The 26007-nt window shown below is 40.7% G+C and overlaps 1 protein-coding gene and 1 long non-coding RNA gene across 44 annotated transcripts in view; one reads left to right on the top strand and one right to left on the bottom strand.

Annotated features, from left to right (window-relative positions):
• The window catches only part of Ank2 (ankyrin 2, brain), a 578741-nt gene that overhangs the window by 331685 nt on the left and 221049 nt on the right, over positions 1-26007 (top strand). For 5 of the 42 annotated variants that reach the window (XM_030252380.1, XM_030252381.1, XM_030252383.1 and 2 more), the window contains exon 1: positions 6430-6984. The exons of 36 other annotated variants lie outside the window; for them this stretch is intronic. In XM_030252380.1, coding sequence (XP_030108240.1) covers positions 6856-6984 — 129 coding nt within the window. In that variant the 5' untranslated portion in view covers positions 6430-6855. Of the gene's footprint in view, positions 1-6339; positions 6985-26007 lie in introns of those variants that run through there. One more of the 42 variants, XM_017319427.2, reaches the window with a different exon arrangement.
• Positions 373-7358, bottom strand: Gm16958 (predicted gene, 16958). 2 transcript variants are annotated; one of them, NR_105029.1, is made up of 4 exons: positions 7248-7358; positions 6805-6874; positions 2208-2402; positions 373-1832 (listed from the first exon to the last, which is right to left on the bottom strand). It is a non-coding gene; the product is annotated as a predicted gene, 16958 (long non-coding RNA). The 2 variants fall into 2 exon arrangements; NR_105030.1 differs by lacking the exon at positions 6805-6874.

Genomic DNA, 26007 nt, shown 5'->3' with positions numbered 1-26007 from the left:
AATAAAATAAAACTGCTTGTCATATTTAAAAATAGGAATAATAAATATATTTTTTTTCTAGCAGTGTATTTTATCTGTAAGTTAATTAAAAATGTTTGCAAGAAAAAAAGAATATCTTTTCTCTGGATGAAGAAATGAAAATGGATTTAGAAGCACCTTTCTGGTTGGGTGGGGGAAGGCTGTGGAGAACACAGAAGCAGTTATGATTGAGATGTTCGTATATCTCATTACTAAAGCCTTATGGATATGACAGTCATGTACACCAGGCAAAAAGTGGCCAAGTGATAGCATGCCAGTGTTCTGTTATCAACAGCAGAGCAATCCCCCTCATCATGACTGCTTAGGAGCACTGTGTAATTAAGACATGTTTTTATAAATCCTCTACATTTATTGAAGTTTCTGACATACAGAGACTCTACGAGGCACAGCATTGTTTTCCTAGAATTGCTTAAAATATTTACGTCCATATTTTAATGATTTGAGATTTGGATTAAAACAGCAGAGACTGAAGACATTCACCACTCAGTTGGTGTTAAACTCAGGAGATTTGGACATACTCTAAAACTACAATTATTTTGTATTCCTATTGTTAATTTGAAAAGGATAGGAATATTTCTAGCAATTGCTTATTGACAGAATTTTGTGTTAGAGGTTATAATTTATGCTCCAGAAAGCAGCACATAACTCAGTCATTCTCATCTATACTTAATGGGTTTTAAATATTACTATTTTACATCTCATGAAAATATAAGACACACATGACTTAAATTTAGTATCACATAAATACTAATAATTAAAAATGGATTTGTCCTATGTAATCTTTTTTAGTTTTCTAGCAAGCTATTTATACAAATAATACTTCAGATTGTCTTATAAATGTGAAACTTAACAAGTCAATCATATTTTCTTTCCTTTACGGAGAGCTTCCCTCGAGATGCCGAAGTTATTAACATTTCTTTTCTTTTCTATGACATGTGTATATGGGGGTGAGCATATGTGTGTGAGCCAGAGATCTGCTTACAGTGTCATTCCTCGAAGACTTGTGTTTTGAGACTGAGTCTCTCGTTGGCCTTAGGCTGGCCCAGTCAGCTAGTGAGCCCCAGGTCCACCTGTCTTCCCCTCCACTACTGGGACCACAGGCATGTGCCTGGCTTTTTACATGGGATCAGGGGATGCGGAGGTTAGAAGATGGCTCTCAGGAGTCACTTCTCCTTCCATTGTGAATCTCTGGGATTGAACTCATGTCACCAGGCTTTTGTGTTGAGATCTTTTACCTGCTGAGCCATCTTGCCAGCCCTGGTGAATTTTTATTTGGTCAAACAAGAGGATTAAGACACAAACCCAAGAGCTTTTAGAAAAATCTCTTACAAACCAAAAGTAAGTGTACAGTGAATCCCCAACAGGAGTTAAAGTCCATGTCAAAGATTCTCGTCTTTACTGACCCCAGTCACATGCTTAATCAAAATCAGCATATCTTTTTTTATATTTACCTATGGATACATTATTTGTGAGTCATAGAATAAGATGTCAGTATTCAGAAGAGAGAAGTCCTGAGAACATTTGAAGATATTTATAAGTAATTTGAAACTTGAGTCCAGATGCTTAAGAACTCTGAAGCAGCATTCTGTCCAAGATCTGCATATGCTCTCTGCTCACAGTAGATGGAGAGACACTGTCCCAGCAAGCCAAGGTGCTCATCTCAAGACAGGCAAGGATACCTCCTTGTGGACCTCCTGGAACGGTGTTTGATTAGAGACAGCACCGCAGCCAGAAATTGTACAGCCATGAAATGGGGACCGTGTGAAAGGTTTGATTTTGAACAAAGAATATCCCTGTAAAAGAAAAATTACAAGATTTTTATAATTATAAAAATTTAAAAGATTATAGTTATAAAATTATAATATTACACATAAGTCTCAGTGTAGGCTGATCTTCCTGTTAAATAGCATCTTCTCCCCCTCCCCCTCCCCCTCCCCCTCCCCCTCCCCCTCTCCCTCTCCCTCTCCCTCTCCCTCTCCCTCTCCCTCTCCCTCTCCCTCTCCCTCTCTCTCCCTCTCCCTCTCCCTCTCCCTCTCCCTCTCCCTCTCCCTCTCCCTCTCCCTCTCCCTCTCCCTCTAAATTAGGAAGCTGTGGCAAAGAGATGTTTTGTCAGAAGTTGTTCACAATGAGCAGACCCAGCCCATCTTCATAGCCAGGTTGGAGCTTACACATCTGAGCCGCAGCAAGCCCCTCCTTCATGGCGGCTCGCACTTTGTGGCTGAAGAGATGCCTTGGACACAGGCTTGGGAACATTCAGGAAGGGATGCTGTGCTTAGCGATCTTCTTTTCTTCAGAGCTGTGGTCCTTTGGCTGCTACGGACTGAGACCATTGTCAGGGTCTGAGCAGGGAGAGGGTAACTTTCCTGTGGTGACAGAAGGGTAACTATTTATGACCCATATCTGTGGCTTATGTCACTTGCTAGAAATTTTCTGTTTAAGTTGGGAGCTTTTGGGGCAAGTTTCTGAGGCAGGGTGGCGAAAGGGCCTGAGTCGGCTACTTCTCTCTCCTAGACTTAGACTGGAGTTGCTTCCTTCCTAGGGCAGACATAGAAGAAAGTAGTACCCACTGAGCATGGTGATCTTAAAGAAATCATCTTCTTAGAGGATCATAGTTATCCAAAGTAGGATTCAGTGTATTACTCGCAAACCTGGCCTTAGTAATTTTACAGTATAGAATTGGCTTTTGACTTCAGCTTCAGAGAAAACAAACTGAAGGTGATAGAATACCGCAGTCACTGATTCAGTTTGCTTTCTCTTACTGGAACCATCATTACCTTCAGAAAACACATAGGATTTCAAATATGGACGGCCACCATGAATTTGCTAAGAACCAGCCCTTGTATCACAGTCTAAGTAGCTTCTTCATCATCATCATCATCACCACCATCATCATCATCTTGTCCCTCCCACCATCCACACTTGGACTGTATAGAGTGATTATGCTGTTCAGTTGCATGGCTGCTTCTCCTGGGTGGAGCTACGGAGGGAGGAGGGACATGAGGGATTAAGTTGCATATGGCCAGCTCAGTTGATATTGAACGCTGCCCTTACTGATGCCTGATGTCGCAGAGGATTTTCTTTGGATTCTGATCAATGGATTGCTGCACAGTGAGGACAGCAAATGGCTGGCTTTGCCCTGTCTTTAAAATGAAGCATGTCCTCCCCGAAGGGCAATCTCTCAACTCTGCTTCTCAAATGTAAACGACAGGGTGACTGTGTGTTCCTCACCTTTGAAGATGAGACACTGATTTTGCTCATTACCGGTCAAGATGCTTTGTGGAAGGAATCGGCTTTTGGTACCAATTCAAAAAGCAGCTGGTGTTATATCTCTGCTGGAGGCTTGAGGGGGAAGATCCCATTTAATGTGGTGTGTGCATCATTTAAATGGCTGTGAGCTCCTGGGACTGGAACCTGGTGCCCTGTCTGTGCAGAGGTCAGCTGGTGAGTGTGCAGTACTCCCTACCCTAGGAGAGTTGATGTATTTTCCCCCTACCAAAATATAATCATAGACAAGGTTGTATTTTACCAAGTCAACAAGAAGAGATGTCTTTAAGAAGTTACTTCTTCGACAGCTCACTGCTGAGTAAGTCAGCTGTAGGTAGTTCCAACTGTAGAGGAACAACTGATCTGTGTAACTTTCTTTAAAGGACGGCCTTCTGCGTTCATGTCATAGAGGAGCAATGCATTTCTTAATTGGGAACAAGATAAGTGAATGTAGCACACACTAAAAGGACTTGTGATCAATCTTATTTTAAAATGTGTTTACTAAGCGTTTGAGATTTCTGGTTTTGTGATGGGAATGTGTAAGATGCCACAGTGGTGGCTCCCTCTGTGGTTTCTTCCTTGAGGTCATCTGGCTATCAGAGCTCTGTATCTGAGCTTTCCTGCTGTTATAGCATGATGTCTGGGGGGGGGGGCTGTCTCAAATATGTTATTGGCCTTTTGTACACATCTGCACAGTACCTTGGCTTCTTTGTGTCACAGGGAAAGATACCATGGAAAACATTAGCAAAGTCATGTCATTATTGGTTCTAAAGATGTGGCCAATACAGTTTTTTTTTTCTGTAATGTTTCTGTCAGTCAAACTAACGTCTATTGGGGTATCTGATTACACTCTTTCATGATGAGACAAAGTATACTAGAGAGTCCTAGAAACTAAACTGTTAATTGTATCTTAGGTTTGTTTTTAGTTACCAAACTGAAGTTTAAAAATGTGAACATTGCCTGGCATAAGAGAACAGGATAGTGAAGCTGCTACTGGCTAGGTTTCCAAGAGGGTCTGCAGTGAGGGTAGGAAGAACTAATGAAAGAAGTAAATGTTTGTGACAACAGGCGCTGCTCACCTTCTGCTGTAGCATGTGGGGTTCCCTTTCCTACTGAGAAGTCTGCAAAGGGAGAGGGTATTATGGGATGACAGAAGCAGATCCTACTGAGGTAGTGGGAAAGGTCTCTTCTAGAAGAATCCTCAGTCACCCCCAACTGACAGAAAGACCACGGTAGGAGGCTCAGCCACGTTCCATTAGGACTCAGATTACTAAGCTAAAAGGACATCCACAAATCAGGTGTGGCTTGCTTGCTCTAAACCTTTTTTTTTTTTAAAGATGAGGATTTAGAAGACAAGGGAATGCCAGATGGCACCAGGAACAGGCAGTGCTGGGTTCCTCCTGCTTCCCAGAAGCACCCTTGAGTAATGATGGCTTTGATTTCAGGACAGAGTAGAGGACATGTGTGAAGGGGAGATAACTAGGAGATAACTGTGGCTACTCTTGCCAAGCAGATAAACGAATTGCCCCCAAATCTGTTAACTTCCCAAGAAACCTGGGCAGACACCTTTCCAGGGAAGGGCCATGAGGGCTGAAGGCAAGCTGAAGTGGATAGGGTTTTCTGTGTTTTGTGGATCTGATTCTCAGCTGTGGGTGCCAGAGGATGATAGCCCTTCTTATATAAGAGACATAATCTGTTCTAAGCTGGCTGACCCTGGAACTAACACATCACTAATAACATGTGACCTCATGCCAGGGTAATTATTCTCTGCTTCGAACCAACATTTGAATCAGATGAAGAACCAACGTGTCTGCACTACCACAGAACTCGTTTGCCAACTGCTGCCTTCAGCACAGTTTAAATGAAAAACAAAAATTGTAAATTATATAAGCCAAAACATGTAAGACCAAAGTACAAAATCTAGCATTTTCTCATAAAACCAAACCAAACCAAACCAAAGCCTCACTAGTGTACTCTCTTCACACACTGGGGCAAAATGAGGCTTTGTATCCTTCATTTATAAACACAGAGTTTGTTATTAAAAATGTTACGTTAGCAGAGCGAAGAGTTTCATTATAAACATTTTCTAAGAACACTTTCAACATTTTTCTCTACTTATAGGATTTATGTAGAATCAGATTATATTGTTTTCCTCCCAGTTGCTACAGTGTTCATAATTTTTGTTTCTCTAAAATACGAAGGTTGAAGAGGAAGGACCTTCACAATCCATCTGGATAAAATTTTCTAGCTATGACTTTGTCCAGCTAGAAAATGAGACACCGAGAGTATTCAGTCAGCCCTTGCTAAAATTTTAGCAAACTTAGGAAAATTGAACAGTGTTTGTAATTGGAGAATTCCAGCTTGAGCTTACAGGTGATTTTCTCCTCCCTGCTGGGTATAGTGGGAGCATCTGCATTTTATACACTATGTTCTTCCCCTGTATTTCCATACTGAGCATGTAAGAGAACATCCAGAAATTCTAATTTTACTTGATTTCATTCCGTTGCTTGTCACGTTCACGGGTAGGTTTAAAACAGCGTTGCGAATTTCAAAGACGCCTAACTGGGTACCTGCGTGTCCCTCTTAGAGTGATGGAGGATGGTTTTCAGGGGTGCTTGCTTTCTTCTTTGCGGTCCTCTACTCCTGCTTCCTCAGGGTAACCTCGCCAAAGCCGGCTTATACAGCGCTCACTGACATACAGCCCGGTTTGATCCCTTGCCAAAGCAAGCTGCTAAGGCGGCCTCACGTGGGTCTGTAAAACCGCACCGGGGAGCCCGGGCAACTCCCAGTCCTTCCCAGACCCGCTCTCTCCCTCTCTGCCTTGCAAGTGGCAAGTCACTCCAGCTCTGCTCCTCTCCTCCCAACCCCGCAGCGTAGATTATTTTCTCCAAATGTACCTTGGAGAAGGGAAGGGCTGAGGGATTTAAGACGCAGGCATCTATGTCACGTGCTGCCCGTAGCAACCGCGGCGGCGGCGGCAGCAGCGGCGGCGCCGGGTCCTTAGCGAGACTGCACCATTTTCTCTCGCCCTGCATAGAGGTGTGGTTGCAAGCGGCAGAGAACTCCCCACCCCCCCTAGGACTTTCACCGAGGTGGCCTCTTCCTGGCTCCGGTCTGAAGACAGACTGTCTGGAGGAGTCCCCCAAGACCGTTCCAACTGGTGATGAGCGCCTAAGGAAGGCTTCTGCAACTATTAGGATGCTTGTCTGCACTCGGGGCCACCCAACTGCTGAGGAGCTCCGGGTCCAGAGCTCCGCCCTCCCCCGGGACCATTGCTGAGCGTGGGCGCTCACCTGTGCATGCCTGTGTGCAGGTGTGGGCTGCTCAGGGGCTCGGCTCGCAACCTAGGGGGACGCTCGAGTGAATTATGGGTGCTGCAGAGGCTGGAGCAAGATTATGACCTAGCTCGGGGGCGGAGTGGATTATTTTGTGAGTGTTCTGTCTGCCAGCCATTGCTCTGCTGGGGGGAAAAATCACATCTCCACATAGCAGTCAAATCACCTGTATTGCTGGGGAGTGGAAAGTTATCCTCTGCCGATTTCGTCTGCCAAAATGGCTCACGCTGCTGCTTCTATCAAAAAAGTTAGAGAGGCTGAACTGGATGAAAAGGAAAAAAATCTGGACAGAGAGAGAAAAAAACAACGGAAAATCCCCAGGGATCGGATGGAGCGGAAAAGAAAGGTATGGAGAACCTCGTGTGCGCCCCCCTCCCCCCACCCCGCGCCCTTTTGTAGCGCCGTGTAGAATCTTCAGCCTTTAGAACTGACAACTTCATCCTCCTTTTTTCCATCCCTCCCCTGCACCATTTCCGAGCACACTTTGCAGCTCAGAGGAGCTCTCGCCTGGATTTGCTGCATTGGGAGGAGATGCCTGAGCAGGATGGAATTCCTTCGCTTTGATCAAGCAAAGCAAAATCCATCATTTCCCTTTCTCTTTTCTCTAACCTCCATTAGATCATTCCGTCTTAAAGCCGAGTTCTCCAGTCTTCCAGATTACTCTCACAGAAGAAGGAAGGGTTTCTGTATGGCCAGAGGGTTGTCCTCTTCGCGTTGCCCGTGTCTACTACTGGACCTCGGGCACTTCTACACCGATGGTATTTTCAATCAAGATCTCTGATTGGGAATAAGCCACAGGATCTGTATACCTCCTTGCCTTCCCGAGTGTTGACATTATTCTACACTAGAATAGACTAAAAATATGGATGCAGTGATCTGTGCTTCTGCATTTTTAGAATTCTTATTTTCTATTATTAATTCTGTAATTTACTTTTCTACTGCTGGCAATTAAGTGGAAATAGCTAGCTCACCAAGGCAGTGAATCATCGACTCTCCTAACAGTAAGCCAACCGCAGATTGGCTGTCTTTCTCCGAAACATGTTTTTTTCTTTCTTTTTTTAAATATTAAATTTCCCTAAAAATATAAATCTTACAAACTGACAGTAATGAGATACTCATTCAGCCAGTTGTCTGGCTGTAAAGAAGTTGTTGTATCTAAACACTTTAATTAACAAACTAGGTCACTGAATAATTTCAGATGACAAATGGTATATTACATTAGCAGAATGTAAAAATAGTGTATTGTACACAAGCTCATTTTAAACAGGTCTGGGATTAAGAGATGCAAAGCGACACACAGGTTTGCTAACGCATGTGCTCCAGGGACCATTTCCCTGTTTCCTCCGTGATCGCCACGTTCACCTGTGCATTGAGAAGCCTTGTCATTGCCTCTTTTTTTTTTTTTTTAATTTTAAATTTGAGAGACACCTAAGGAGCCACAGTGAGTCGAGGTCTTCCTTCATCCTGATGCTGTTCCACTTCTCCACTAGTTAGATCAAATGATTACTATCTGGAAACAAAATTAGTGTATTTAGTGGCTTCTCTTCTGGAGAAAATGTAGTACTGTTTATGTGACCTTTAAAATGCCTTGTTTCAAGAGTGCTTGGAGTCTTTTATAGTACCCAAGTCTTACTTACTGGCCATCTTGGTTGGGTGGATTTCCTCCTCTATGGCTCCTACGGTTTTGTTTTTAATCCTCTCCATAGAACATTACTGCCTGAAGCATTTTTCGTGTATTTATATCCTCTTAAATCTTTGTTCCCTCAACTACGGTGTATTATTTCTTGGCGAGGAATACTTGAACAACATCCAGTTGAGACCCAATAACATTGCTTAGCTCAAGTGCCTTGCATCCATTCTCGGGGAGCCGTTAGACTGTCCTGTGCTTGGTTTCCACATGGGGTTCACTGCCATTCTTTCCCTAAACCTCCTTACTCCTGAAAAAGTTGCATCGTTAAAATGGCAAGTGCCAGTACTTGGTGGGAATTTCTCGGTTGCTTGATTGCCGTCTTACTTTAGCTTGAACCTGGCACTGTCAGCAAGATCATTGTTTGCTGGTATAACAGGACAAGATCGTCTGGGCAAATTTAGATATCATTGCCCTAGAACCAGAGTAATTTGACAGTATTTATCTTCGTTCTTCTGTTTTCATATAAACTTCTTCTATGGCAGATGCATGCAGCATTACACAGCACAATAAAGGTTTACCAAACGATGGGGTTTACTTCCAAGCTATAGCAAGTGTCTTTCCTAGATTGACAACTTCCCCTACCCCAAATTCCAGCCCAACCTAGTTTTCAAATGTGATTTGACAAAAAAACAAACCAAACCAAAACAAAACAAAAACAAAAAAAAAAAACAAAAAAAAAGTCCCAGCTCAGATTATTTCTTAGAGCGAAATAATGAGATGGCAGCTCATGGAGGATTGAAAATGCCTGTTACTGGGCTCTAGACTATCATCTTCAGAAATCATTTTAACATGATCATGGTTTCTGCTCATGTCATGTCATAATTGTAAGGTAGTAGCTCTGTTGTAGAACCAATAGAGTATATAGAGTTTCATTTTCATATCTATGGAAGGCTTCTTACCCATAAAGTCCTTTATGCATCCCCAGTGCAGATAAAACTACAGAGCTTGGGGGAATACATTGATTTTAAAAGGAAATTTTACCAAGATATAACTATTGATGTTTAAAATAATTCAATTAGGGTAGCTTTATATTTGGGATTTATTTTAATATGCCTTTGTAAACTTTATAAACTTAATTAAGAAATATTTATTTTGCTTTGTATTGCATAAAGTGTTTACAATAAATTTTAACTCTTTGTAAACTTCAGTCCTACTCTTTTCTTGATGAAAACCCATAATACTAACTTATCGTTTCTGGGTTTTAAAAAAGGCAATGATATGCATATTAAGGAATTTCATTTCAACCTCATTGTCAGCAAAATGTTCAGGCTTCCTTGACTGGATAAGTAGTATTTAAGTGAAGTATATGGCATGTCCATTGTGTTTGTGAAATATGAGGTATAATAAATGAATTTAAGCTTTAAGCAAATGAATGAGTTCAAGAGTGGTTGAAACAAACTAATTTGAACTTATTTGCTCAAAGATAGCACACTGATCTATCATTTGTGGGGTAAGAGGCTATTCTGGTCTAATTAGCACCTTAGTGTTAACTGAATAATCTTCATATGTACAGAGTCTGGTTCCTATACTAGAAGTCTAGTATTTGAGACCCGAGCTGCCAGATGGAATAGCTAAGTATCAGAATTCTTATGCTGGCAAGACAACCTTAGCCCTAAAAAGTAATTCCAAGTATATATATCCATCCATCCATATATATATATATATATATATATATATTACAGCTGCCTATTTCCCATCTGTACTTTTTAAAACTCGAAAATCACATATAAGGAACGCATAAGAGTGACAGCACAGTTGCATTTCTAAAAGCAAAGTATATATACCTAAATGACTTTTCCCCTTTAACCTTATGTTCACCACGACTTGTCAAAGAAGCTTTTGTTCTTCTCATTTCTCAGAATGGACTAACCATTCTTGAGTCTGTCATGTCTACACCGTTCACTAGAATCACAAAGCATGATGTTTTCATACATGTTCAGCATCAACTTTGGTCATATTTTCTGTCTCCCCTTTCCTCTCTCATTCCAACCGGCCCTTTCCTCCTGCCTCTTAACCCCCCATCTACTGTCTTTTTCTTTTAAGCTTTCACATAAAAATTATCTGTCTTATCTAGTCTAGTTTATTTTGATGAAGTGATGAGCTCTCTATCCATTTTCTTGGCACAACTTGTTCTTTATGTTTGAATAAATGTCCATTGTGGGGACTAAAGAGACAACTTAGAGGGTCAGAGCCTCTTGCTGTCCAGACGTGAGGACACGGGCTCTGATTTTGTTATCCATGTAAAGGGCCAGGCCTGGCCATGAGTGCATCTGTAAACCCAGTACTGTGGGGAGCAGGGACATGAGGATCCCTCAGGGTTGCCTACCAGCACAGCTCTAGGTTTAGCGAGAGGCTGTCGCAAGGAAATATTTCTCAAGGAAGTGATAGAAAGGGATATTCATTGTGCCCCTCTGGCCTCTCTCTGCATGCATAATGGGCACCCTTCCAAACATGAACATATGCCAACACACACACATGCACACATGCACTCATACAAGTACGACTAAAAGCTCAATTGTGAACATATACATCATTCTTTTTATCAATTTCTCTCTTTTTCTTTCTTCTTTTTTGATAAAGTCTTACCATGTATCTATGTCTATCTTGGAATATACTATAGAGAAAAGGCTAGCCTTGAACTTATAAAACAATCTACCTGCCTTTGACTCCTGAGAGCTAGTATTAAAAGCATACATTACCATACTCAGATATCTATTTATTTTTAATGAATAGCTCATTGATTCATAATGTTAAAACTGATAGGCCTTTTAGAACCTTTAAAATATAATTTATTAAGTACTGAAGGACCTTATATTGGATACATACATATTGGTCCATTTAACAACTGTATACATTAGACATCTTCTTGATTTCACAGACAAGGAAACTGAGACTCAGAAGTGGATCTTCCTTAGTCATAGATAGCTATCAAGTGGCAGGCTTGGGATTTGAACTTAGATATGCCTGGGTCCAAATTTCACTAGGGAAAGAAGATAGCATGATTGTACCATCAATGAACATTGTAAGTAAACCATTTAAGCTACTAATGTTGCAAGTTTTTCACCTCTATAATGACATTCTACAACCAAAAGAAATTTAAGCATTTTAAGGGTTTGACTAAACAATGCATTTGAGAGAAACTAGATAAACTTAAGGTTGTGATTTTACTATAATTACTTCCATACATTTTATAAGTTTCTTAGGTAATGAACTTTTTGAAGTCAAGATTTGCACCTTAAATCATGGCCAGTTGGCTGCCCATGATAGACTATTGAAATCACTTTTGTTATTTTTTCTTTTTGATCAGATTTCTAAAATGCACTTGTATATTTATATTTATTAAACTTCAAGGTGGTGGTGTATGGGACGCAATAGAAAATAAAATTAGTCTTTTCTAAGTCCCTTTCAAATAATTCTTCAGAGAAACGGAGCACTCTGACCATTCCTTCCCTTTATTTTACCATCATACTGTCTTGGAGGAAGAAGACCTGCTGTGTACAGCTTTGCCTCGAAGAGATGCCCTGGCCAATGTCTTTATTCTTTATATTTTCTATTTGGATTTATACTTGATGGCAATGAGAATACTTACTGGGTGTATGCAATGGGCCAGGAAGGCTTCTGACAGGAGTATTGGAGTGTTTTTAAATAGAATTGTGTTTTATTTATTTGTACTATGAAAGTAATATTTTCTAGAACTTTGAGTTGTTTTGTATGACTAGGTCATAACTCATTGGCCCCTCAGTTATCCAGTTTGGCTTACCATGGTCTCAGTGACCAGGAGTCGCAGCTTTTGTTTTGCAGCTTTTCTGCTTTATCATTGGTTGTTATTAGTCTACTACCGGAATGCTTTATAAGTCAACCTTTGCTCTAGATCTACATATATAGGAACTATTCAGTGTGCGTAGTGTTTAGTGCTCTCCCTAGAGTCCACTGGAGTCTTGGAATGTATCCCCCGTGGATAATGGGAGAGGACAGACATATAAACTCTAGTGACATGCAGTGCTGGCTTTTCCTGTGGCCTGTGGGCGAGCGCTGCTGCGTGGGAACAGAGTGGGGAAGCTTGTCATCATTCCTGTCCTTGAGCCTTCTGCTCACGCACGAGGCAGCCAGATTCCAAAGGCTAGCTGCATTCTGAAAACGGTGACACTTACTGAATTTAGAACTGTAAATGTACAGAGATTTCTGGGCACCAAACTAAACATAGGTTTAAAGGTTCGAACAGCAACAGAATAGCATGGGCCTGTGTGATGCATTATATTCTAGAACTCTCCACATACTGAAAATTTCAACCAGCTTTCCCTCCCTTCCCCCAAGATAGGGTTTCTCGGTGTAGCTCTGACTCTTTTAGAACTGGTTTTCTAGACCAGGCTAACCTTGAACTCTGCCTTGAGATCTGTCTGCTTATGTCCCCCAGTGCTGGGATTAAAGGTGTGCACCACCACGTCTGGCTTCAATAATCATTTTTAAAGAGCTATATCCAGTCATCTTTCTGTAAAATTCTACAACTCCTTCAGCATGTGTGTATTTCTACTAACTATACAAATGCAACTATACTATACTATACTATACTATACTATACTATACTATACTATACTATACTATACTATACTATACTGTATGCAACTATACTATACGCAACTCTACTAGTGATAGTGATTGGAGATGCCTTTCTCAAGACTAGGATTCACTCATAAATAAATATTGAAAAGTTTTGCTACAGTTACTTTCCATTTCCTATGCAACTAAAACAGTTCTAGGATAGCTATTTAAATGTGAAAGCTTCCATACATCCATGCTTTTTCCCATGCCTCTTCTTTGACATTCCTCCTATGCCTTTCTCTTTGCTTAATTTGCAAGCTCCTTGTTGGCTTTACATAGGAGTGGTGCCCTTCACGGACACTGTGAATCCTGAGATTTTATTAGTTTTAATTATGAAGACCCTTCTTCAGTCAGTGAGTGGATGAATGGTTTAGGATTACAGCTATCAAATTCATGTGATTATAGTCTCAATTTTATAGCTTGAGATAAATTTCAAGACATGGAGAAAAGTGAAGTCTTAATTTAGAAAGCTATTTTGTCATCAAACAGGATATTGAACATATTCTACACAGGTGTTGAGTTAGTGGAAATACCTGGAAGAACCATTTTGTGATAACCATTTTTCTTTTAAGTCATCCGCTTTTACTTGATTTTTCTGAAAATTAATTCTTTGCAAAAATCACTTAGCTTTATTCTCAGAGTCAGACAGTATGTAGTAAAATAAATAATAACTAAGAAGGCTTTTCTGCAGATTCTAGAAACTCGTGTATGTTGTTAGTGGAATCAGCTTCTTGCACGTGACCTTTTTTTGTTTCAGAGAAGAATACGATTTAAAATGTTTATTGTGAGTATTTACTCTTACTCCTCTGGTTTCATCTCCTAAATAACTCAGAATTCTGGGGAGGGGGCAGTGTGAAGGGAGACAGAACATTACCTCCACTAAAAAAATATTTATTTTATGTGTTTAAGTATTTTGTGTGCCATGTGTGTGTTTGGTACTTGAGGAGACCAGAAGAGGGCATCAGATCCCCTGGAACTGGAGTTTTACATGGTTGTGAGCCACTATGTGGGTGCTGAGAAGCAAACCAGGGTCTCTCAAAGAGCAGAACATATTCGCAATGTTGAACCATCATTTCAGCCCTACAATCTACAAGTTTTTGAAGTTCTTCAATGTTAGCAAACTGAAGCTAAAACAACTAGAATCAACATTTCCACTTCTCCACCAACCTATGTTCTTCTTCGTTTTGCAATCTAGATCAACAACCATTTACTTCCAATAATTATATGTGTGAATCTAAATTGCCATTGAGAAAAAAATTTTCCATGTGTAATAGGAAACCTTCTGAAAGCCTAATAAGGCTAATTAGTGTATGTAGCAACCAATTAATTCTGAGCACAGAGAAGAGGAAAAAAAGTGCTTAAGAGTTAAGTCCAAAGGCCTCATGGCCCACAATTTACCTGCCTTTGCAACAATGGGATGGTCTTTAGGACCAGAATTTGTGTGTGTGTGTGTGTGTGTGTGTGTGTGTGTGTATGTGTGTGTGTGTGAGAGAGAGAGAGAGAGAGAGAGAGAGAGAGAGAGAGAGAGAGAGAGAGATTTATATAACTCATTAGAAAAAAACTGAAAGAATGCTCTGCATCGTGATTTAAATGTTCTGTGTTTAACAGTTGGCATTGCTGTTTTGAAGGAACTCAGTTCAATGTCCTAGGGATTTAATCATTAACTTAGCGGCCAGGGAGACCTCAAATATTTAGAGAAGCTGATGCTCCTCCAGCTCCTAACACAAGTCAGAAGCTGTTTTTTTTTTTTTTTTTTTTTTGTTTCCCATGCTTGGCTTGGACTGGTCCTTAGGGAATCGCAGGAAATGGCATGAAAGGAGCTGGGGAGAGATGAGGGCATCTTCAAGAAAGCTCTCCTTAGCTTGAGCCCCACCACTCTTCTTACAGTGCTAGGGGCTCTGTTTTGTTGTTGGTTTAGTGTTTTCCATGAACAGTTTTCTCAACTGCTCTCTCATTCTCTTACGGGGTACAACAGCTTCCAGGGCAGCTAGAAAGAAACTCAGTACTTTGTTGTACAGGCTTCTGGAATGCTCACTTCTGGAATGGACATTAGCATCTCTGCCAGAGGAAAGCAGTCTGTGTCTTAGTCACTGTGGCCCTTTCATACACATGTCCTTTCATTGTTTGCCACTGATGCGCTGTTCTGTCATGGGGAACACTTCAACAGAAGTGGCATGAAGGAAGAGAATCATCAGGGAACAACAATTGCCATCAAGCTACAAATCTAATTAAATTATTTGGTTATGAATATAGTGTTCTTTCACATTTTTGTATATTTCTTGGCTATACGTATGTCTATTTGCAAGACAGACTTGTTAATTGCTAATTTGTCTCACTTATCATTCAGACCTGTTAGAAAGTTGAAATTAAAAATAACACGTTTTTACGTGCATATAATCATTTATCTTTTCCTTACCCATATTGGTAATGGAATCCAAGGTCTCATGGTTGCTAAACAAGGACTTCTGTCACTGAGATATCTCTAGCCTTCTTTTTAATTTTTATTTTGACAAAGGATCTTACCAAATTGCCCCGACTGACTTTAAACTCCTTCTACAGGTCAGAATGGCCTTGAAGTTACAGTCTTTCTTCCCTAGTCTCCCAAGCAGATGGGCTTGCAGGATAGTGTTTTAGGACTGGCTTTTTTCTAACGTTCCATTCCTTGATCCAGGAAGTTGTTTCCCCAAATTTCCATTTTTCACAGGCAATAGTAATTTGTATCAATATCTCAAAATTGATGACTGAGAATCTGCTCTGATTACTAATGTAAGCTCAAATAGCAAGTGCTGCTACCGTTTCTGAAACACTGCTCACAGTGAGAGATGGAAGTTGGATTTAAAATGATAGAGGACAGGCAACAGGGGCTCGGTTGTAAAATACTTGTGCAAACATGAAGAACTGAATTTGTGTTTCCAAGAGCCATGCCAAAAGCTGGACATAGCAGTCATGGCTGTAATCCCAGCATGAGGAGAGCAGAAGCAAGAGTAAGCACACTGTCCAACTGGTGTGGCAGAACTTGGGACCTCCAGGTTCATGAGTGACCCTGTCTCAAAAATAAGGTGAAGAGCCACTAAAGAAAACACATGTCATGGACGTTTGGCCTTCATATTTACATACATACGTGTGCACACCTACCTGCACAAATACAACTAGTGAACAGAAAGACAACATGCCAAGCTGTTGTTTACTAATTTTACAACTGAACTTCACACAAAGTGTCTAAAAGGCTCCAGAGAAGCAAAATTGGGAAGCCTGCACTCAATTCTATCTGCCAGTGGTGACTGTTGACTCATCCTTGATGACTTTGATTTAAATTGACTTGATCTCAGCTTAAGATGGTTCCCAGTGGCTCTGGGATATATTTGATGATGTCTTTATCTCCTCTCATTATTATAAGTGAGATAGTTTGTTGGTATTTCAAAGCTTTTCTTCTTCCTTTTTTTGAAGCCAACTCTCTGCCCCAGACACAGTACTGTCCTTGGAGTATCCCACAGACCAACTGTGGTAATGGGACCTCCCACAAATACAGGAAGAGAGCATCATTTGCCCCATTAAGCTGGGTTTGTGATTGTCTATTTTTGTATGTATGATGCAAATTTTCAGGGTCTTACCTGGCAGTTGAAGTGGTGGTAAGAAATGGTTCCTGCTGTGGTGTTTGACGGTCTCTGAAAAGTTATTTAGGCCTTATTTAGAAAATGAGGTCACCTGTGAAGTGTGTGGTTGTTGTTTTGTGTCTCCTGTGTTGATTTGAGTCATTTAAAAGAAGTCTATTGTGGTTCACTTATTTTCTATTAGGGGTTCTGTGAGCTGACAATGCCAGGTTAAAAAACCCACAGAGAAACATTACTGGGGTGGGGTTGATCATTTCACAACGGTCTCCATCTGGACTGATGGCTGCCTTTGAACTTGTAGGAAGCCAAACTCCCAAGCACCTAAAGTAAACCCTTAAAGAGAAATTCAGGTATGCATGAACCATTCAAGTATACACCAGGTGCGAATAACAACCTTCCACTTCTAGGGTGGAGACATCAACTCCCTCCTTCCTTATGGCCCCCAAATCACCCTGGGCTGCAATGCTTAATTAAAGCACACCAATCAGTGAAGTGCAAGTGGGCCAGGGCACCTGGCAACTGTGACTCTTTTGGGATAGAAGTCACTTGGGACAGGAAGAGCTTTTCTTTGAGGAGGTCACCTACTAATCACTGGCTTTCGTGTGGGCTCAAAGGGGGCAGGCATCAAAGCCTCGATGTGGGTGGGAGAGGGACAAGGTACACATTACTGTGAGCAGGAATGAAGGCAGGTGGCTAAGGATCAGGGAGAAGACAGCAAATCTTCACGGCAGCAAGGCCATAAAGGGGCTTTGTGCAGGACACAGAACATGCAAATCCGTCCAGTCATTGCCCACCAGAGGCCCCAGTCCATAACTGAGTTCTCATACCAAGAAGCAGCGTTGGAAGGTAGGAGAATCTATAGAAAGTTAAGAGTGTTTTTCCAGTGAAAGAAAAACATTGTTAAGATGTACGCTTAATCTTTGTAATCCTGTTGCGTGCTTCACAGTTAATTGTGGAAGAGATTAGGGGACAGTGGCCACTAGAGTTCTTCAGTATTCAATAAAATTAGGTTTTTAAATTTTAATCATGTTTCACTTCAAGGCAGCCAGAAATTCTGTCCTTACATCTATCTATCTATCTATCTATCTATCTATCTATCTATCTATCTATCTATCTATCTAATCTATCTATCTTTTGGTTTTTTTGAGACAGCGTTTCTTGGTGTAACACAGCCCTGGCTGTCCTGGACATGCTTTTGTAGACTAGCCCAGGCTAGCCTCAAACTCATAGAGATCCACTTGCCTCTGCCTCCAAAGTGCTGGGATTAAAGATATGCACCACCTTGGCTGGCCAGAAATTCTTTTAGGTTTTATTTGTTGTATTTTCTTCATTCTTATCTTAGATAAAAATGTCCCACGAATCCTTGTTCAAATCTCCTTTCTCTTTCCAAGGTGGGCTCAGATGTATATAATTCAAATAACTTAGGATTTAGTCATCGCTTGGATCAGAAAAATATGAATCAGTAGTCTCTGTATACCAAATATTACACTGAAGATGACAAAGGTTATTGCCTGGGAGAGAAAAATGTCCTCTCTCTTGAGTAATTTTGTTTTTTAGGAAATGATTTAGGGTTAATATTAGTGAAAATAGAAAAGAAAGTGCTAGCTTAGATCTAATAATTTGTTATTCTTATTGTGGTCCTAAGGACTGAACCTTGCACATGCTGGGCAAACACTCTGCCACTAGGCTACATCCACAGTGAATAGCAAGTTACCTTTTGCAAAGAAGGACTTGAAAGAAAGCATGGGTTTATTAAGGTGAAGGGTTTCTTCTCTCAGAGCCTTAAAGGCAATAAACTCATTGGGGTAAAAAGGAGACACAGCTATAGGATACAATTACAGGAGAAAGTAAAGCTGGAAAAGCCAGCCAGGAAAGTCCTAGACTGATACAAATGGTCAGAGCTGGGCTTTAATGGCTACCCAGAAGATCAGCAAGGAGGGAAGAAAGATGGCTGCAGACACAACCTGGAAGGAGAGAAAATGGGTGGATGAATAAAAATGATTGGGAGACAACTGGACAATATGCAGAGAGTAGAAGAGCACTCAGCCCTAAATCAGATATCTTTGTGGTAGCACCCCTCTGCTCAGGGATCTATGCAGAAAAGGAGGCTCAGGGATCTATGCAGAAGAGGAGGCTCAGGGATCTATGCAGAAGAGGAGGCTCAGGGATCTATGCAGAAGAGGAGGCTCAGGGATCTATGCAGAAGAGGAGGCTCAGGGATCTATGCAGAAGAGGAGGCTCAGGGATCTATGCAGAAGAGGAGGCTCAGGGATCTATGCAGAAGAGGAGGCTCAGGGATCTATGCAGAAGAGGAGGCTCAGGGATCTATGCAGAAGAGGAGGCTCAGGGATCTATGCAGAAGAGGAGGCTCAGGGATCTATGCAGAAGAGGAGGCTCAGGGATCTATGCAGAAGAGGAGGCTCAGGGATCTATGCAGAAGAGGAGGCTCAGGGATCTATGCAGAAGAGGAGGCTCAGGGATCTATGCAGAAGAGGAGGCAGGAAGGTGAGAGCCAGAGCTGATGGATGAATCCAAGGAAACAGTGTTCTCCAAACACAACGGGACTCATGCTATGTGAACTCACAGAGACTGTGGCAGCACATGCAAGACCTGCACAGGTTGAAGCAAGACAGAATGCCAGCACTTAGAAGGGGAGGAGGACCCAAAGCCTCGTCTCTAACCAATAAGATACTTGAGGCTGATGCTGCTAGAAGAGGGAAAATCAGTTTTCTCCAGTGGGTACATCAACCCACTGCAGGGCAGGCTCATGTCCGGGAATAATTGGCCAATATAAAACAGATTCCGTGTTTTTGTCTTTGCTGTTATTTGTTTTTACTTTGGTGTGTACGGTTGTGTGTGTGTGTGTGTGTGTGTGTGTGTGTGTGTGTGTGTGTGTGTGTGGTTGTGGTTTTGGTTTTTGTTTTTGTCTTATCAGCTTTTTTGTTTTGTTTTGATTTTAGGTTGTTTTGTGTTTGTTTTTGTTTTGAGAGAGAGAAAGAACATGAAAGTTGGGTTGGTAGGGAGACAGAGGACCTGGGGGCGGGGGGAGGAAGGATATAATCCAAATATATTATGTGGAAAAAAGTAAATAAAAATATGATCTGGAGGCACTGTGATTCGGTGATATTAGAAGTGGTAATCATGTACCCAAACAAATCTCAAAAAGATGCCAAGGGAAAAATAAAAACTACATTGCTTTACACAGAAAGAGAGTGAGCTAAAAAGTGCATTGCTTTATATAGAGAGAGTGTGAGCGGGTGGCAGGTGGCTAGGATTACATGGCAGGGGCTTTGCATGTAAATGACTAACATAAGAATGTTTTCTCTTTTCTGCTTGGCAGAGTAGAGATAGTATAGAGCTAGAAGTCTTTCCATTCTGGATGTGTGATTGTTGGCCACAATTTTGTTGTAAGTGATTATATAATATATATATATATATATATATATAAGACATATGCATATACATGTCTTCGTTAGGGTTTTACTGCTGTGAAGAGACACCATGACCAAGAGAACTCTTGTAAAGGAAAGCATTTAATCGGGGCTGGCTTACAGTTTCAGGGTGGGAAGCATGGCATCACCCAGCCAAACTTAGTGCTGGAGAAAGGGCAGGATGTTCTATGTCTCGGTTTGAAGGCAGCCAAGAGGAGACTCTATTTGTTTTACGCTGGGCACACTTGATCATTTAAGACCTCAAAACCCCATCTCCACAGTGACAAACTTTCTCAAACATGGCCACACTTCCTCCAATAAGGTGACACCTCCTAATAGTGCCACGCCCTACGGGCTAAGCATTCAAATGCATGAGTCTATGGAGACCAAACCTAGTCAAACCACCACGATATACATACATATACATGTATATATATATATATGTGTGTGTGTATGTATATGTGTATATGTACATGTATATATGCATATATATTATATACACATATATATGAAATATATATGAAAAAGTGCATTGTAGAGACTAAAGTGAAACAGTGTTGCCGAGAGCACTGTTTGTAACATACTTATATATTATAATTATTATATATTACTTATTATATCAACATTCTTTCCCCCTTTTGTGTGCTAGAAAAGGAAATGCCATTCAAATGATTAGAAATGTCTATAGAAGAATCAATATGAACATATTGTTTTAAAACTCTGCTCAGACAAGTGGAAAGGAAACATGTAGGTATGTGTGTGTGTGTGTGTGTGTGTGTGTGTGTGTTTCCCCTAGCTGTGTACACTCAGAGATCCAGATGTAGTGACATGACGGCAGTAGTGAGCACACCTAGCACCAGCCTTGGTTTCTCAATGCCATTTCCAGCAGAAGGAGCCAGAACTGAAAATGCCTGACTCACGGAAGAATGTGCAGGGGAAATGATGGGACGCATCAACCCGAGAGTCTTTTGGGGTTGCTGTATAAATTTGAGCAAATAACACAAAAAGAAAATTATGATTCATACTTTTAAAAATAGTCTTTCCTAATGTAAGTAGATGAAAAAATGAAAAAAAAGTCAATGAGAAGGAAAATAGAGTCTCATTAAGCAAATCTTGAAAAATGTAAATTATAAATATTATTAAGCACTAAAATATAAGCTAATATTTCACTTGTCTACCTCCATATTTTCTTCGTAAAACATTTAGATATATTGTTTCCATTCACTCTGAGTTGTAACTAAATGGACAGTGATATTAAAGCTGGGCATACGCTGTTAAGCAGTTTGTACACCACTCTTAACATTCATTAAACAACAGGTCAGCATCTATATTAGGAGTCCATCTGTCTTCCTTACATAAATGACTGATGGTGCTGTGACAGCCAATGTGTCTACTTTAGAGTCTTGAGATATTCCCTCTAAGCCTATGATCTCTGAAGGCTCAATGCGCCAGGGGCAAGTTTCTTTTTTTTTTTTTTTCCCATTTTTTATTAGGTATTTAACTCATTTACATTTCCAATGCTATACCAAAAGTCCCCCATATCCACCCACCCCCACTCCCCTGCCCACCCACTCCCCCTTTTTGGCCCTGGTATTCCCCTGTACTGGGGCATATAAAGTTTGCAAGTCCAATGGGCCTCTCTTTCCAGTGATGGCCGACTAGGCCATCTTTTGACATATATGCAGCTAGAGTCAAGAGCTCCGGGGTACTGGTTAGCTCATAATGTTGTTCCACCTATAGGGTTGCAGATCCCTTTAGCTCCTTGGCTACTTTCTCTAGCTCCTCCATTGGGAGCCCTATGATCCATCCATTAGCTGACTGTGAGCATCCACTTCTGTGTTTGCTGGGCCCCGGCATAGTCTCACAAGAGACAGCTACATCTGCGTCCTTTCAATAAAATCTTGCTAGTGTATGCAATGGTGTCAGCGTTTGGATGCTGATTATGGGGTGGATCCCTGGCTATGGCAGTCTCTACATGGTCCATCCTTTCATCTCAGCTCCAAACTCCGTCTCTGTAACTCCTTCCATGGGTGTTTTGTTCCCAAATCTAAGGAGGGGCATAGTGTCCACACTTCAGTCTTCATTCTCCTTGAGTTTCATGTGTTTAGCAAATTATATCTTATATCTTGGGTATCCTAGGTTTGGGGCTAATATCCACTTATCAGTGAATACATATTGTGTGAGTTTCTTTGTGAATGTGTTACCTCACTCAGGATGATGCCCTCCAGGTCCATCCATTTGGCTAGGAATTTCATAAATTCATTCTTTTTAATAGCTGAGTAGTACTCCATTGTGTAGATGTACCACATTTTCTGTATCCATTCCTCTGTTGAGGGGCATCTAGGTTCTTTCCAGCTTCTGGCTATTATAAATAAGGCTGCTATGAACATAGTGGAGCATGTGTCCTTCTTACCTGTTGGGGCATCTTCTGGATATATGCCCAGGAGAGGTATTGCTGGATCCTCCGGTAGTACTATGTCCAGTTTTCTGAGGAACCGCCAGACTGATTTCCAGAGTGGTTGTACAAGCCTGCACTCCCACCAACAATGGAGGAGTGTTCCTCTTTCTCCACATCCTCGCCAGCATCTGCTGTCACCTGAATTTTTGATCTTAGCCATTCTGACTGGTGTGAGGTGGAATCTCAGGGTTGTTTTGATTTGCATTTCCCTGATGATTAAGGATGTTGAACATTTTTTCAAGTGCTTCTCTGCCATTCGGTATTCCTCAGGTGAGAATTCTTTGTTCAGTTCTGAGCCCCATTTTTTAATGGGGTTATTTGATTTTCTGAAGTCCACCTTCTTGAGTTCTTTATATATGTTGGATATTAGTCCCCTATCTGATTTAGGATAGGTAAAGATCCTTTCCCAATCTGTTGGTGGTCTTTTTGTCTTATTGACGGTGTCTTTTGCCTTGCAGAAACTTTGGAGTTTCATTAGGTCCCATTTGTCGATTCTCGATCTTACAGCACAAGCCATTGCTGTTCTGTTCAGGAATTTTTCCCCCTGTGCCCATATCTTCAAGGCTTTTCCCCACTTTCTCCTCTATAAGTTTCAGTGTCTCTGGTTTTATGTGAAGTTCCTTGATCCACTTAGATTTGACCTTAGTACAAGGAGATAAGTATGGATCGATTCGCATTCTTCTACACGATAACAACCAGTTGTGCCAGCACCAATTGTTGAAAATGCTGTCTTTCTTCCACTGGATGGTTTTAGCTCCCTTGTCGAAGATCAAGTGACCATAGGTGTGTGGGTTCATTTCTGGATCTTCAATTCTATTCCATTGGTCTACTTGTCTGTCTCTATACCAGTACCATGCAGTTTTTATCACAATTGCTCTGTAGTAAAGCTTTAGGTCTGGCATGGTGATTCCGCCAGAAGTTCTTTTATCCTTGAGAAGACTTTTTGCTATCCTAGGTTTTTTGTTATTCCAGACAAATTTGCAAATTGCTCCTTCCAATTCGTTGAAGAATTGAGTTGGAATTTTGATGGGGATTGCATTGAATCTGTAGATTGCTTTTGGCAAGATAGCCATTTTTACAATGTTGATCCTGCCAATCCATGAGCATGGGAGATCTTTCCATCTTCTGAGATCTTCTTTAATTTCTTTCTTCAGAGATTTGAAGTTTTTATCATACAGATCTTTCACCTCCTTAGTTAGAGTCACGCCAAGATATTTTATATTATTTGTGACTATTGAGAAGGGTGTTGTTTCCCTAATTTCTTTCTCAGCCTGTTTATTCTTTGTATAGAGAAAGGCCATTGACTTGTTTGAGTTTATTTTATATCCAGCTACTTCACCGAAGCTGTTTATCAGGTTTAGGAGTTCTCTGGTAGAATTTTTAGGGTCACTTATATATACTATCATATCATCTGCAAAAAGTGATATTTTGACTTCCTCTTTTCCAATTTGTATCCCCTTGATCTCCTTTTGTTGTCGAATTGCTCTGGCTAATACTTCAAGTACTATGTTGAAAAGGTAGGGAGAAAGTGGGCAGCCTTGTCTAGTCCCTGATTTTAGTGGGATTGCTTCCAGCTTCTCTCCATTTACTTTGATGTTGGCTACTGGTTTGCTGTAGATTGCTTTTATCATGTTTAGGTATGGGCCTTGAATTCCTGATCTTTCCAAAACTTTTATCATGAATGGGTGTTGGATCTTGTCAAATGCTTTTTCTGCATCTAACGAGATGATCATGTGGTTTTTGTCTTTGAGTTTGTTTATATAATGGATTACATTGATGGATTTTCGTATATTAAACCATCCCTGCATACCTGGAATAAAACCTACTTGGTCAGAATGGATGATTGCTTTAATGTGTTCTTGGATTCGGTTAGCGAGAATTTTATTGAGGATTTTTGCATCGATATTCATAAGAGAAATTGGTCTGAAGTTCTCTATCTTTGTTGGATCTTTCTGTGGTTTAGGTATCAGAGTAATAGTGGCTTCATAAAATGAGTTGGGTAGAGTACCTTCTACTTCTATTTTGTGAAATAGTTTGTGCAGAATTGGAATTAGATCTTCTTTGAAGGTCTGATAGAACTCTGCACTAAACCCATCTGGTCCTGGGCTTTTTTTGGTTGGGAGACTATTAATAACTGCTTCTATTTCTTTAGGTGATATGGGACTGTTTAGATGGTCAACTTGATCCTGATTCAACTTTGGTACCTGGTATCTGTCCAGAAATTTGTCCATTTCGTCCAGGTTTTCCAGTTTTGTTGAGTATAGCCTTTTGTAGAAGGATCTGATGGTGTTTTGGATTTCTTCAGGATCTGTTGTTATGTCTCCCTTTTCATTTCTGATTTTGTTAATTAGGATTTTGTCCCTGTGCCCTTTAGTGAGTCTAGCTAAGGGTTTATCTATCTTGTTGATTTTCTCAAAGAACCAACTCCTCGTTTGGTTAATTCTTTGAATAGTTCTTCTTGTTTCCACTTGGTTGATTTCACCCCTGAGTTTGATTATTTCCTGCCATCTACTCCTCTTGGGTGAATTTGCTTCCTTTTTTTCTAGGGCTTTTAGATGTGTTGTCAAGCTGCTAGTATGTGCTGTCTCCCGTTTCTTCTTGGAGGCACTCAGCGCTATGAGTTTCCCTCTTAGAAATGCTTTCATTGTGTCCCATAGGTTTGGGTACGTTGTGGCTTCATTTTCATTAAACTCTAAAAAGTCTTTAATTTCTTTCTTTATTCCTTCCTTGACCAAGGTATCATTGAGAAGAGTGTTATTCAGTTTCCACGTGAATGTTGGCTTTCCATTATTTATGTTGTTATTGAAGATCAGTCTTAGGCCATGGTGGTCTGATAGGATACATGGGACAATTTCAATATTTTTGTATCTATTGAGGCCTGTTTTGTGACCAATTATATGGTCAATTTTGGAGAAGGTCCCGTGAGGTGCTGAGAAGAAGGTATATCCTTTTGTTTTAGGATAAAATGTTCTGTAGATATCTGTCAGGTCCATTTGTTTCATAACTTCTGTTAGTTTCACTGTGTCCCTGTTTAGTTTCTGTTTCCACGATCTGTCCTTTGAAGAAAGTGGTGTGTTGAAGTCTCCCACTATTATTGTGTGAGGTGCAATGTATGCTTTGAGCTTTACTAAAGTGTCTCTAATGAATGTGGCTGCCCTTGCATTTGGAGCGTAGATATTCAGAATTGAGAGTTCCTCTTGGAGGATTTTACCTTTGATGAGTATGAAGTGTCCCTCCTTGTCTTTTTTGATAACTTTGGGTTGGAAGTCGATTTTATCCGATATTAAAATGGCTACTCCAGCTTGTTTCTTCAGTCCATTTGCTTGGAAAATTGTTTTCCAGCCTTTCACTCTGAGGTAGTGTCTGTCTTTTTCCCTGAGATGGGTTTCCTGTAAGCAGCAGAATGTTGGGTCCTGTTTGTGTAGCCAGTCTGTTAGTCTATGTCTTTTTATTGGGGAATTGAGTCCATTGATATTAAGAGATATTAAGGAAAAGTAATTGTTGCTCCCTTTTATTTTTGTTGTTAGAGTTGGCATTCTGTTCTTGTGGCTGTCTTCTTTTTGGTTTGTTGAATGATTAC

Source organism: Mus musculus, chromosome 3, assembly GCF_000001635.26.
Source record: "Mus musculus strain C57BL/6J chromosome 3, GRCm38.p6 C57BL/6J".
NCBI lineage: Eukaryota > Metazoa > Chordata > Mammalia > Rodentia > Muridae > Mus > Mus musculus.
Note: the sequence above shows the minus strand (reverse complement) of the source record. Positions and strands in the feature narration are given on the sequence as shown.